Source organism: Arachis duranensis, chromosome 4 (assembly GCF_000817695.3).
Source record: "Arachis duranensis cultivar V14167 chromosome 4, aradu.V14167.gnm2.J7QH, whole genome shotgun sequence".
NCBI classification, from domain to species: Eukaryota; Viridiplantae; Streptophyta; class Magnoliopsida; order Fabales; family Fabaceae; genus Arachis; species Arachis duranensis.
The window spans coordinates 30322723-30335662 of NC_029775.3; the positions used below are offsets into that span (position 1 = coordinate 30322723).

The 12940-nt window shown below is 43.1% G+C and overlaps 1 protein-coding gene across 1 annotated transcript; it reads left to right on the plus strand.

The window, feature by feature from the left end:
• The first annotated feature begins 6372 nt into the window (after positions 1–6372).
• Positions 6373–6750, plus strand: LOC110280452 (uncharacterized). The gene is made up of 2 exons (XM_021141508.1): positions 6373–6594; positions 6670–6750. Exons 1-2 carry the CDS (start codon positions 6373–6375, stop codon positions 6748–6750), a joined length of 303 nt encoding a protein of 100 aa, XP_020997167.1.
• The last annotated feature ends 6190 nt before the right edge of the window (positions 6751–12940 follow it).

The following is a 12940-nucleotide window of genomic DNA, read 5'->3' on the forward strand; positions in this document are numbered from 1 at the left end:
ATGTGTGCTTGGGCTGATCATTGAAGAATTTTTGTGTAGAGACTCTTCTTGGAGTTAAACGCCAGCTTTTGTTCCAGTTTGGGCGTTTAACTCCCATTCTTGTGCTAGTTCCGGCGTTTTACGCCAGAATTCTTGAGCTGACTTGGAACGCCTGTTTGGGCCATCAAATCTCGGGAAAAGTATGGACTATTATACATTGCTGGAAAGCCCAGGATGTCTACTTTTCAATGCAGTTAAGAGCGCGCCAATTGGGCTTCTGTAGCTCCAGAAAATCCACCTCGAGTGCAGGGAGGTCAGAATCCAACAACATCTGCAGTCCTTTTCAGCCTCTGAATCAGATTTTTGCTCAGGTCCCTCAATTTCAGCCAGAAAATACCTGAAATCACAGAAAAACACACAAACTCATAGTAAAGTCCATAAAATTGAATTTTAACTAAAAACTAATAAAAATATAATAAAAACTAACTAAAACATACTAAAAACATACTGAAAACAATGCCAAAAAGCGTATAAATTATCCGCTCATCACACACCTTGTGTGCACACTCAACCTTGGAAATTTAACTTTCTGTGCGTACGCACACCCCTGTGCATACGCACACCCCTGTGCGTACGCACACTTTCTGAAAATACCTTTGGGCGTGCGCGTGCACACCGTTATGCTTACGCAAATGACCTTGTTATTTTCTAAAGATTTTATTTTCTAGTCTTTCACATTTCCAGCATGCTTGTAGCCTTCCGAGATGTTGTTTCACGCTTATAAAACCCCAATTTCATCCTTTAAATCTTAAATCAAAGTAAAATGCCTAGTGATTGAAAGGAAGCTAGGAAAGGGGTAACTTGTGGATGAAGAAAGGGGATGTTATGGTGAGTTATGATCAATGATAATGATGTGAGTTGTTAAGGAGGATGGTCGAGTGCTGTGTATGATATGAGCCGAGTGGCTGAGTATGATATGAGCCGAATGGCTGCGCATGATGTCGGTTATGGCTGATAATAAATTATGATTTTTAAGTTGGATGGCTGAGAAAAATGTTAATGTATGGCTGAGAATGAATGCATATATGCTGAGTTGAATTATTGATAGTGTAATTTTTTGCACTCCACGTAACTGAGACATGAGTTTTCTTGGGTGAAAGCAATGGCTAGCCACCATGTGCTCCAGGTGGAGACTCGATACTCTACTGAACCTATGTCGTAAGTGTGGCCGGATACTGTGAAAGTTCCGGATGAGCTCACCCCCGTGAATATACACCAGTGAGGGTATTGGATATGAATTATGTTTATGTTTATGAAATAATTCGAGTTGGGGATGCACGACAGAGGGACAATCCAATGGTTAGCTACCAGGACTTGTTGGGCTGGCTTTATAACCGACAGATGAGACTCATCAGCCACTAGGACAGGCTTGCATCATATGCATTATATGTGATTTGTTTGGAATGTCTAATTGATTGCATAATTACTTGCTAATTTCCTAATTGTCTTATCTTCTTCCTATTTGTGCATTTCTTTGTTTGATATACTTGTGTTTGCATCTCAATTACTGTTGGCGGTTGGGAGGTTTGCAGGATTTGGAAAGGGGATATATAGTTAGACTGAAGATCCTTAAGTTAGTCACTTGTTTTCATTTTCATGGTTTAGTTATATTTATATGCTTTGATTATAAATTGGAAGTTCTAGGACATTACATGTTAGATATTTGGGCACTGTTACCATGCTGAGAACCGAAAGTTCTCACCCATGCAGATTTTGTAATTTTTCATATGAAGGACGTGAGGCTCCTCGCTGAGGCATTCTGAAGGCTTCTATTTTGGCGAAGATCCTTAGCTCTTGGGATTTTATCTTGATTATATATACTTGTTTAGATACTATATTCTTCACCATATATGTATATCTTGTATTACTCCTCTTAGAGGTTATTTTGGAGAAACAGGTTCTGTATATTGTCTTTTGGAAAGCTCCTTATATATGTATGTATACTTTATATGCTAGGACCGGTTATCTTCGCAAACCAAGTCCTGAGTCTTGGTATCTATATTTTGGCACTCTCTTGTATATAATCTCGCATTAACATATTCCTTCCATGTTTCGTTTACATTATCGATCAGAGTGTTGCACTTTTTGATTTAACAGTTTTTGATTTACCCATTTTTCTCCAAAGGCTCCTAGTTATAAACATTTTTTACACTACTATATTTACTAAATTTTATTTTTAGAGGTTGTAATGTCTCGCCACCTCTGTTTTATGATTTAAGCATAAGAATCTGTGTGGTAGAGTGTTACATTATGGTATCAGAGCAGTTCGTTCCTATAGAGCCTGAGGGACAGACTGACTATGCATCTGTGCATTCTCTGTGTCTGTGTTTATGTGCTATTAGGATATCTGATTGATATAACTGGCATAAATGTTCATGAGCATGCATTTGGTACTTTGAAGCACTAGACTTTCGATATTGAGACTGATCAACTTAATATCGATTATTTGGTGTATATAGGAATCAGATGGCGCCTTGTGAATGCGGTCAAGGCTGTGGGAGAGGATGTACCAGTACTCATGGACTGGAAACTAACCCGAATGAGCCCGTGAACTTCATGGCTGTATTGCAGAACATGGCTGCTGATATGCAGGCCATGGCTGGGGCACTCAAACAACAGATGAAGAACCATAATAATAGGGGAAATGGTGGAAACAGGACTCAAGGTCCGATGATGTGGGTGACCTTCTTGAAGGTCAATCCCCAAAAGTTCAAGGGAACCACCAATTCGAATGAGGCCGATACTTGGTTTCAGGCCATGGTGCGAGCACTACAAGCAGAGTTGGTGCCCAAAGAGCAGTGCGTCGAGTTTGCTACTTATCTGCTCACCAGGGAAGTGTTGCATTGATGGCAGAGAACCCGACGTCTCTTACAGCAGGGTGATGATCCTATCACCTGGGATGCCTTCCAGGAGGAATTCTACAAGAAATACTTTCTGAATTTTGCCCGAACGGCAAAGGAACTTAATCTATTCTAGCTGAAGCAGGATACTATGTCTGTATCTGAGTACATAGACAAGTTTGAGGAGCAGTTCAGATTCTCCCGCATGTGTCAAGGAGCTCCGGGAGACTTCAAAGAGTGGAAATGCATCAAGTATGAAGGAGGGCTCCAAAGTGACATCTACAGTTCAGTAGGGCCAATAGAGATTAGGACCTTCTCTGAGTTAGTAAATAAGAGCAGAGTTGCCGAAGAGTGTGTGAAGAAGGCAGCTGCAAAGAGAGGAAGCTATAAAGGGCCATTCCCACAAAATCGAGGGAAGAGCTTTGCTCCTAGAGGTCCGCCTTTCAAGCAGGGAGGCTTCGTACCACAGAGGACTCAGGGTCAGAATAACATCAAAAGGCCTAATAACAACAATGTTCCAGGAAGGAGATTTGGGAAGCAACCTCTGAATGAGCAGGCTTGTGCTAGATGTGGGAGTTACCATCCTGGTACTCCGTGCAAGGTTGGATAGGGATTGTGTTACTCTTGTGGTAAGCCATGGCACAAAGCTTCCAATTGTCTGGAGAAGCAGAGACAGGGTGCTGGGAGAGCACAACAGCCTGGTCGTGTGTTTACTATATCAGCCGTGGGTGCCAAGGGGTCCGAGACACTTATCTGAGGTAAATGTGAAATGGTTGATCAAATTTTAAATGCCTTGTTTGATTTTGGAGCATCACATTCATTCATTGCATTTGAGAAGGCTAGTGAGTTAGGATTGAAGATTGTGGTCTTGGGCTACGATCTGAAAGTGTATAATGCCACCCATGAAGCCATGGTAACTAGGCTAGGATGTCCGCAAGTTTCTTTTAGGGTTAAGCAACGTGCTTTCGTACATGATTTAATTTTCTTGCCGATGACTGGACTTGATCTTATCTTAGGGTTGGATTGGTTGTCTAAGAATCATGTCTTGTTAAACTATTTTGAGAAATTGTTGCATTTCATGCCAGAAGGGTCGAAAGGGCCGGTTGTGGTGAATGGTTGTTACTTGAACTATTCTGTGGTAAATTGTTCAAGGCAGGAATGTCAAGGTGTTATGCTGTTAGATGTGAGTGTGTCGGGTGAGGAACAAAGTTTAGAATGAGTCCCAGTTGTTTGTGAATTTCCTGAGGTGTTTCCTGATGACATTGAGGAATTCCCTCCTAGACGAGAGGTGGAGTTTGCAATTGAGTTAGTACTTGGAACTGAGCCAATTTCGATTGCCCCTTATAGTATGTCGCCTTTGGAGATGGCTGAGCTCAAGACTCAGTTGGAAGAGTTAATGAGCAAGCGCTTTATCCGCCCTAGTGTTTCTTCTTAGGGAGCACCGGTGTAATTGGTGAAGAAGAAAGATGGGAGTATGCGGCTTTGTGTGGACTACAGACAACTGAACAAGGTCACAATAAAGAATAAGTACCCGCTACCGAGAATTGACGACCTCATGGATCAGTTACAAGGAGCTGGGGTTTTCTCCAAGATTGATTTGCAATTTGGTTATCACCAGATTAGGGTGAGAGATGAGGACATCCCTAAGACCTCTTTCAAGACTCGTTATGGTCATTATGAGTACACTGTAATGTCTTTTGGGTTGATAAACGCCCCTGCAGTGTTTATAGACTATATGAACAGAATCTTTTGCCCATTCTTGGATAAGTTTGTTGTCGTCTTCATTGATGACATACTAATTTATTCTAAGACCGAAGAAGAGCATGCCGAGCACTTGTGAACCATGTTACAAATTCTAAAGGAGAGAAAATTGTACGCCAAGTTGTCCAAATGTGAATTCTGGAAAGACGAGGTGAAATTTCTTGGCCATGTGGTGAGTAAGCAGGGGATAGCAGTAGATCCCTCTAAGGTAGAAGCAATGGTGGAGTGGGGGCGACCGACCTTAGTTACTGAGATAAGGAGCTTTCTGGGTTTAACTGGTTACTATTGGAGATTCATTAAAGGCTTCTCGCAGATAGCTTTGCCATTGACAAAGTTAACCCACAAGGACGCACCATTTGTTTGGACTTCTGAGTGTGAAGAGAGCTTTCAAGCGTTGAAGCAAAAGTTGACTACCGCGTCTGTGTTAGTGTTACCTGAGTCGAATGAACCATTTGAGGTATATTGTGATGCGTCACTAAAGGGTCTGGAACTCGTTGCGGTTGTGTTTGTGGTAAAGATGTGGAGGCATTACCTCTATGAAGTTAAGTTTCGAGTTTTCTCTGATCACAAGAGCTTGAAATACCTCTTTGATCAGAAAGAGCTTAATATGCGGCAGAGGAGGTGGATGGAGTTACTGAAAGACTATGACTTTGATTTGAATTGCCATCCGGGAAAAGCGAATGTTGTAGCGGATGCACTAAATTGGAAATCGCTGTATATTGCTTGGATGATGCTTTGAGAAGAGGAGTTATTCAAGGCATTCGAGAGTCTGAAGGTTATTGTTCAGGAAGTGTCTAGAACTCTGTATTTGAGCCAATTACATATCTCAATTGATTTCAAATCTGAACTCCTAAAGGCTCATTAGAACGATGACGTGTTACCTAAGGTGTTGCCAGCTATTGAGCAAGGGAAGTAGTGGAGAGTGTCATGGGATCAAGATGGACTATAGATGTTCAAGGGTAGGATCATTGTACCCGATGTTGGGACTTTGCGACAAGATATCTTGAAGGAAGCGCACAAAAGCGGATTTTCTATTCACCCTGGGAGTACTAAGATGTACCATGATCTAAAGGCTATGTTTTGGTGGCCTGGTATGAAGAATGATATGGCGGAGTATGTCTCAAAGTGTTTAACTTGTCAAAAGGTGAAGATTGAACATCAGAGACTCTCCGGGACGTTACTACCTTTAGAGGTTTCACAATGGAAGTGGGAGAGCATTGCGATGGATTTTGTGTCGGGATTGCCGAGGACTAGAACCGGTTTTGATGCTGTCTGGGTAATTGTGGATCGGCTGACGAAGTCGGCTCACTTTTTAACCATTCGGATGAACTATACTCTTGAGGAGTTAGCGCGCCTGTATATCATGGAAATTGTGAGACTTCATGGTGTGCCTACGACTATAATTTCTGACAGAGATCTCCGTTTTACTTCAAGGGTCTGGGGTGCATTTCGGAGAGGTTTTGGAACCCGTTTGAGCTTAAGTATAGCTTACCATCCTCAAATAGATGGTCAATTTGAGAGGATGATCCAAACCCTAGAAGATATGCTGAGGGCTTATGTTTTGGACCAACCGGTGAGCTGGGATCAGTATATGCCGCTAGTGGAGTTTGCGTACAATAATAGCTACCATGCAAGTACCAGAATGCCTCCGTATGAAGCTTTGTGTGGGAGAAAATGCCAATCTCCACTATGATGGTATGAGGCTCGGGAGAAAAGTCTGTTGGGGCTGGAGATGATAACTGAAACTACTGAACAAGTTAAGAAAATCAGAGATAGGATGCTCACTGCTCAGAGCCGTCAGAAGAGTTACGCCAATCAGAGGCAGAAGCCCTTAGAGTTTGAGGAAGGAAATCATGCTTTCCTTAAGGTTACTCCGACAACAGGAGTGGATAGAGCGATTAAGACGAAGAAGCTGAATCCCCAGTACATCAGTCCGTTCCAGATTCTCGAGAGAGTTTGACTGGTAGCATATCGAATGGCTCTACCACCTAATCTTTCGAACCTGCACGATGTATTTCACATGTTGCAGCTTTGGAAGTATACTCCTGATGCTAGCCATGTGTTGGAACTTGAATCGGTTCAGTTAAAGGAAGATTTGGCTCTGTGGTGACTCCGGTTAGGATTGATATCACGAGTATTAAAAAGTTGTGTGGAAAATAGGTTTCATTAGTGAAAGTGGCATGGAGTCAAGCCGGTATTGAGGAGCACAATTGGGAACTGGAATCAGAGATGCGAGCAGACTACCCACACCTATTTTTAGGTAACCGAATTTGAATTTTGTGGGCAAAATTTCTAATTAGGTGGGTAGAATGTAAAACCCAGTTAGTTAATGACCAATTAACCCATAAATTAAAATATATTCTAGAAAATGAGAAATGAGGATTTTATGGTTTAATGTGATAGAGAAACTTAAAATGAGAATATTGACACCAATTTTAAAGAAATCGGCCCAAGATTAGGCCCTTGGTTCAGCCCAATGCCAAACTAAATGATGGGCACAGCCCTTCCTCCCCCTCCAAGACACCACACACGCTGGAAATTAGAAGGGAGGAGGGGGGACATAAATCCTTGTTCCAAATTCAAGTGATCATAACTTTTGATCCAGAGCTCTAATCGATGCACCATTTGCGGCCATGCGATCGTGGCGTCAAACTCTACAAAACCCACACAATCAATCTTGAGGTAAGCCACGTTTTTTTCTTCGAATTCCCATCCCTTAGTTTCGAAAATTTTGGGTAAAAATGTTAAAGTTGTGAGCTCCTTTGTGTTATAGGATCAAATTAACTTGAAAATAAGGCTTGTTCTTACTTCCTTGATCCTTGGGTAAGGTAAGAGATCTTAAACCCTAGTGAAAATGTTGAATTTAAGGTATTGGTTATTGAGTTATTGTGTTTGGGTATTGTTCATACCCTGGGTCAAGCTGTCCGACCCGGGATGTTTAGCGACAAGCCGACCGACCTCTTCAGGTAAGACTATCCGACCTCTTCTCAAAGAGCTCGGCCAAATCGCCAAAGGAGCCCAAAGCAGGCCCAAAATGAAGGAACACAACCCAATCTAAAGGTAGCCAAAGCCCAGAAAGATAAAGGCGATTCCCCTAAAGATAAGATGACTTCACTCAAGGATAAGATAAGATAAGATAAGATAACTATCTTATCTCCAGAGAGGTCACTCCTCACCATTATAAATACACTGGAGCACCCAGGTATAACTCATACTCTGATTCTACTCAATACCTGCTTAATACCCTTGCTAACTTAAGCATCGGAGTCCCTTGCAGGTACCCCCCACCCTCCGGGGATGAAGGATCAACACCACTACCAAGTCCAACAAGTCGGACACACCAGCTCCGGCCACCGTACACCTGCCGGACACGTCGGCTCCGACCAACACAGAAGATCTCATCCGAGATCGACCTACAGTTTCAGGTAACCCTCGGAACATTGGCGCCGTTGCCGGGGACTTGGAAGTCATCCCACCACCATGGCGGACAACCATGACAACGACCACGATTCAGATCTAGAGGATAAAACGCCGCACAAAAACGCGGATACTACATCAAAGGATACTCCTCAACTTAACAACGAAAATGATTCTCCAAATGCGGGAGCCATGGAGGCACTTCAAGACCGTTTAAAATAACTGGAAGAAGAAGCCCTACATCAACGACTGGTTGAGAAAGACCTACAAAGGGAGATAAAGCGACGCCGGGAATTGGAGGACAAACTCCTAAAATTCGAAGCCGATCTCAAGGCCAAAGCTAATCGATCCTCTCATGAGGATAGCTCCTGCAAGGACCAAGATTCATTCACCAAAGAGGTCGGACACGTTGAAGGCCCACCTCACACCAAAGAGGTCGGACGCGTTGAAGGTCCACCTCACACCAAAGAGGTCGGACAAAGTTGAAGGTCAACCTCACACCAACGAGGTCGGACAAAGTTGAAGGTCTACCTCACACCAAAGTGGTCGGACAAGTTGAAGGTCCACCTCACACCAAAGATGTTGGACGAGTTGAAGGTCCACCTCACACCAAAGATGTTGGACGAGTTGAAGGTCCACCTCACACCAAAGAGGTCGGACAAAGTTGAAGGTCCATCTCACACCAAAGTGGTCGGACAAGTTGAAGGTCAACCTCGCACCAAAGAGGTAGGACAAGTCGAACGTCTCACACCAAAGAGGTCAAACGAGTTGAACGTCCACCTCACACCCCTGAGAGACATGTTCATGGAGGATTCGCAAGAGGAAGGATCTCTAAATCATCTCGCAAAAGACACCTCAAAGAGGTATATTAAGGAAGGGAGAGAGGTTTGAATAGGACTACGGGGTGCAAACAAGCCTTCCGAGATTTTGAAAATTCTTGGGGCAACCACCCATTCTTACCCAACCAAGGGAAAGTGAAAAGCTCATATTATACCTCGTAGTGGGAAGTCTGGCAATAGCCTCATCACTAGTTAAAGAAGACAAAAGTGGGCAACAACCCGTCTACTTCATCATCAAGGCTCTACAAGGGGCCGAACTAAACTATTAAGAGATAGAGCAGTTCACCTACGCCCTCATACTCACCTCTTGATGACTCCACCCATACTTTCAAGCTCACACTATCAGAGTTCGGACCAACCAGCCCATAGAAGGCATCCTACAGAAAACAGACTTAGCAGGAAGAATTCTACAGTGGGTAGTCAAGTTATCCAAAATCGATCTTCGACATAAAGTTCAAACAGCCATCAAATCACAGTATCTGGCCAACTTTATTACAGAGTACACTGACACCCCGGGAAATCCTACAAAATGGAAACTCTACATGTACGACTCTTCAAACAAAACTGGGAGTGGTGCAGGCGTAATTATATAAAGCGATCAGGGAAGCCAAATCAAGCTAAATGACCAAGCTGAATACGAGGTGCTACTCGCTGGTTTAAGGCTAGCTAAAGAAGGTAGGAGCTTACCATGTCCAGTGATTCACAAGTAGTCACCTCACAAATAGAAGGGAGCAACCAAGCTGAGGATCCCACCATGAAAAAATACCTCGGGTAATTCGGGGGACCCTGGACAAAACTAGAGAACAGCTCAGAAAATTCGGGGGACCCTGGACAAAAACAGAAAATAGCTCGGACAATTCGGGGAATATGAAGCCCGACACATACCTCGGGAGCAAAATGCCCGAGCTGGTGCACTATCAAAATCAGCCAGTACCAACAACTCGGACAATTCGGGGAATATGAAGTTCGACACATACCTCGGGAGCAGAATGCCTGAGCTGATGCACTTTCAAAATCAGCCAACACCAAACCAGGGGGCAATAATAGAAGCCTCATCCAGGCTACATTATAAGGCCACAACAAGGAAGGAAAACAAACCCTCTCCTCATAGTCTGGTGAGACCAGCTCATAATTCTTCTCCTCATCCTTATCTCTACAAATTCTACGGAACCTCCTAAGTCGCACACAGTACCCAGGGTCAGCCATAGTAACACACATTAAAACTATGGAATCCAGTCAATCAGACATGCCGTCCGGGATCTTGTAGACATCTCAGCAATATTTTTTCAAGAAGACATAGGTCAACCATGGGGTTATTACCAAACAACTCAGAAAAATAAGGAAACAACTCGAACAATAACAGCAAAATATTAGATGTCAGATACAGCAGTAAAAGAGAAACTCCAGGACTCACACGAAAGTCCAGGGGCACCCTTTGGAGGCAACAACAGGGCAAGAACACAGAGAAGAGAAGCCGACAATCTATACCCAAACAGTCCGAACACCTCTCAGACAAAAGGTCAAAACAAAAGCTAGAACTTTTATACAAAAGGAGTCAGGCAACGATGAAAAGAAACAGGAACAGCAACAAAACCCTAAAAGCCCACATTCTTCTCAAAGGCGAATGACAAAAGAAAAGTCATAACAAACAATCAAAGACGCAAGCTTTTTGCAGAATGAACCAAAGTTCTTCAGAGCAAAAACCCAACTACAAAGTCAAAACTTTACATAAAAAACATAGCCCCACCAGAAGAGCTCCATCAAGTCCTATGGGCATATCGGACAACTCCACACTCCACCACAAAGGAATCACCTTTCTGATTAGCTTACAGAATGGAGGCAATGATCCCAGTGGAGGTTGAAGAAGGATCGCCCAGACTGATCAACAACAGTGAAGAGGCCAACTCCCAACTTCAAAAGGAAGAACTCGACCTACTTCCAGAAATCTGAGAAAGAGCTCGGACCAAGGAAGAGGTGTTAAAACGTCAAATGGCCTCAAGATACAATCGGAAGGTAACCTAGCAACGACGATCTCATCCTAATCTAAAATGACATCAGAATAGGTCGGTCAGGAGAAGAGAAGCTAGCAGCCAACTGGAAAGGATCATACCAAGTTGTTCAGAAGAACTGGGGAAAGGTTATTACAAAGTGTCCAACCTCGAGGGGCAAGAGCTACCAAGGTCATGGCATGCCTGCAAAGGGCGCCAGGCCGAGATCCAAAAAGATTGCCTGACCTAGAAAGCAAATCGACAGAATGTGAAGAATAGATTCACTGTACGATCTTGATAGGAATAATCGTCCGACAAAGGTGAAAATACGATTCACCTAAAGGACGATCAAACCAGGACAGAAACCACCATCTACGAATCGGCAAAGATGAACACAGAATAATGCAAGAAGCTATCGACAGTGATCCCAAAAAGAACCTGACGAGGTCTTATGGATTGCTATATAATAACTTAAAAAGACTGGCCGACACTAAAAAGTCGGACCAAGTCAACCCAAATAACTTAAAAAGACTGGCCGACACTAAAAAATCGGACCAAGTCAACCCAAGTTATCAGCAAATCCTTGGAAAGATCGATCTAACAAAGTCGGTCTCCTACAAGACAAGTTATAAAAGTAATCCCTAAAAGAGACCTAACAAAGGTCCAAGAAAGAGGATTACAAAAATAACTTAGAAGAGATTGACCTAACGAAGTCGGTCTCCTACAAAACAAGTTATAAAAGTAATCCCTGAAAGAGACCTGAACAAGGTCCAAGAAAGAGGATTACAGAAATAACTTAGGAGGACCCGACATGACAAAGTCGGCCCAAACGACAAAAGTTATAAAAGTAATCCCTGAAAGAGACTTGAACAAGGTCTAAGAAAGAGGATTACAGACATAACTCAGAAGAGACCGACAAGAAGAAGTCGGACCAAAGAAAGCAACAGCTTGGACCGACAAGAAGAAGCTCGAACCAACAAAAGCAACAGCTGGACCGACAAGAAGAAGTCGGACCAACGAAAACTACAGCTTGGACCGATAAGAAGAAGTCGGACCAATGAAAGCTACAGCTTGGACCGACAAGAAGAAGTCGGACCAACAAAAGCTACAGCTTGGACCAACAAGAAGAAGTCGGACCAATGAAAAATGTGCGCTAAAACAGACATAGCTCCGCCCAAAAAGCCACGGCTCCACGACAAGGCTATCAAAATTGTTCAAAATGACTAAAAAGTGTTCTACGAAAATACTAAAAGGTCGTCGGACAAATTAGCCCTAAGGACCACCTCGACCAAGCAGAAAGTGGACAAAATCAGAAGTGATCAAAAGAGGTCGGACAACAAAGTACCGACACTCTACAAAGATCCACAAAAACGGACAAAGACATCTCGCGAACGGCCAGAGGAATGCCAAGAATGTTTTGCTAAAAGGTACGAAGTCTTAACAAAGACACTACTTAAAAAGCGAAAAGCACAGCCTCAAAGACAGAGCTAAAAAGTCATCCAAGCAAACTATAAAAAGGTTCCCCATCGGAACACTACCTAAAAAGTTGTTGGATTATGACTAAAAAGCCCGAACAGCAAAGACAAACAAGTCGGAAGAAGGCTAAAAAGTCCCCTCAACAAAGTAAAAGGGGCAATACTAGACTCGCACAAGGAGAAACTACTCAAAGATCGACCAAAGTCAAGATGCTTGAGCACGACTTCCCCGAAGAGATCGAAACTCTGAAAGCACGGTCTCATGGAAAAGTCCGAACTCAAGCAGGGGCAAAGTCATACAGGTTGACATCAGCTAAAAGGCGCAAGTACGACTTCAAAAAAGAACAAGCCAAAAGGTTGGGAAACAATTTAAGGCTCAAATGCGCTTAGCCAAAAAGGATACAACTCCACTCAAAGAAGGCACAATCTCAAACAGGTCTACGAACATCATCCAAGACTAAAAAAAGGTTCTATATAAAGAACACTAAAAAGTCATTGGACAAATCACTAAAAGTCAGGATATCAAGCCGCAAGGACAACTTCGCCAAAGCAGAGGGTTGTCAACACAAACTTAAAGCAAG

Bases quoted from the DNA above. Each gene is read 5' to 3' on its own strand.
- LOC110280452 (XM_021141508.1), top strand. From the start codon at position 6,373: ATGATAACTGAAACTACTGAACAAGTTAAGAAAATCAGAGATAGGATG. The intron at 6,595-6,669 runs GTTTGACTGGTA...CACATGTTGCAG, and splicing joins CGTTCCAGATTCTCGAGAGA to CTTTGGAAGTATACTCCTGA.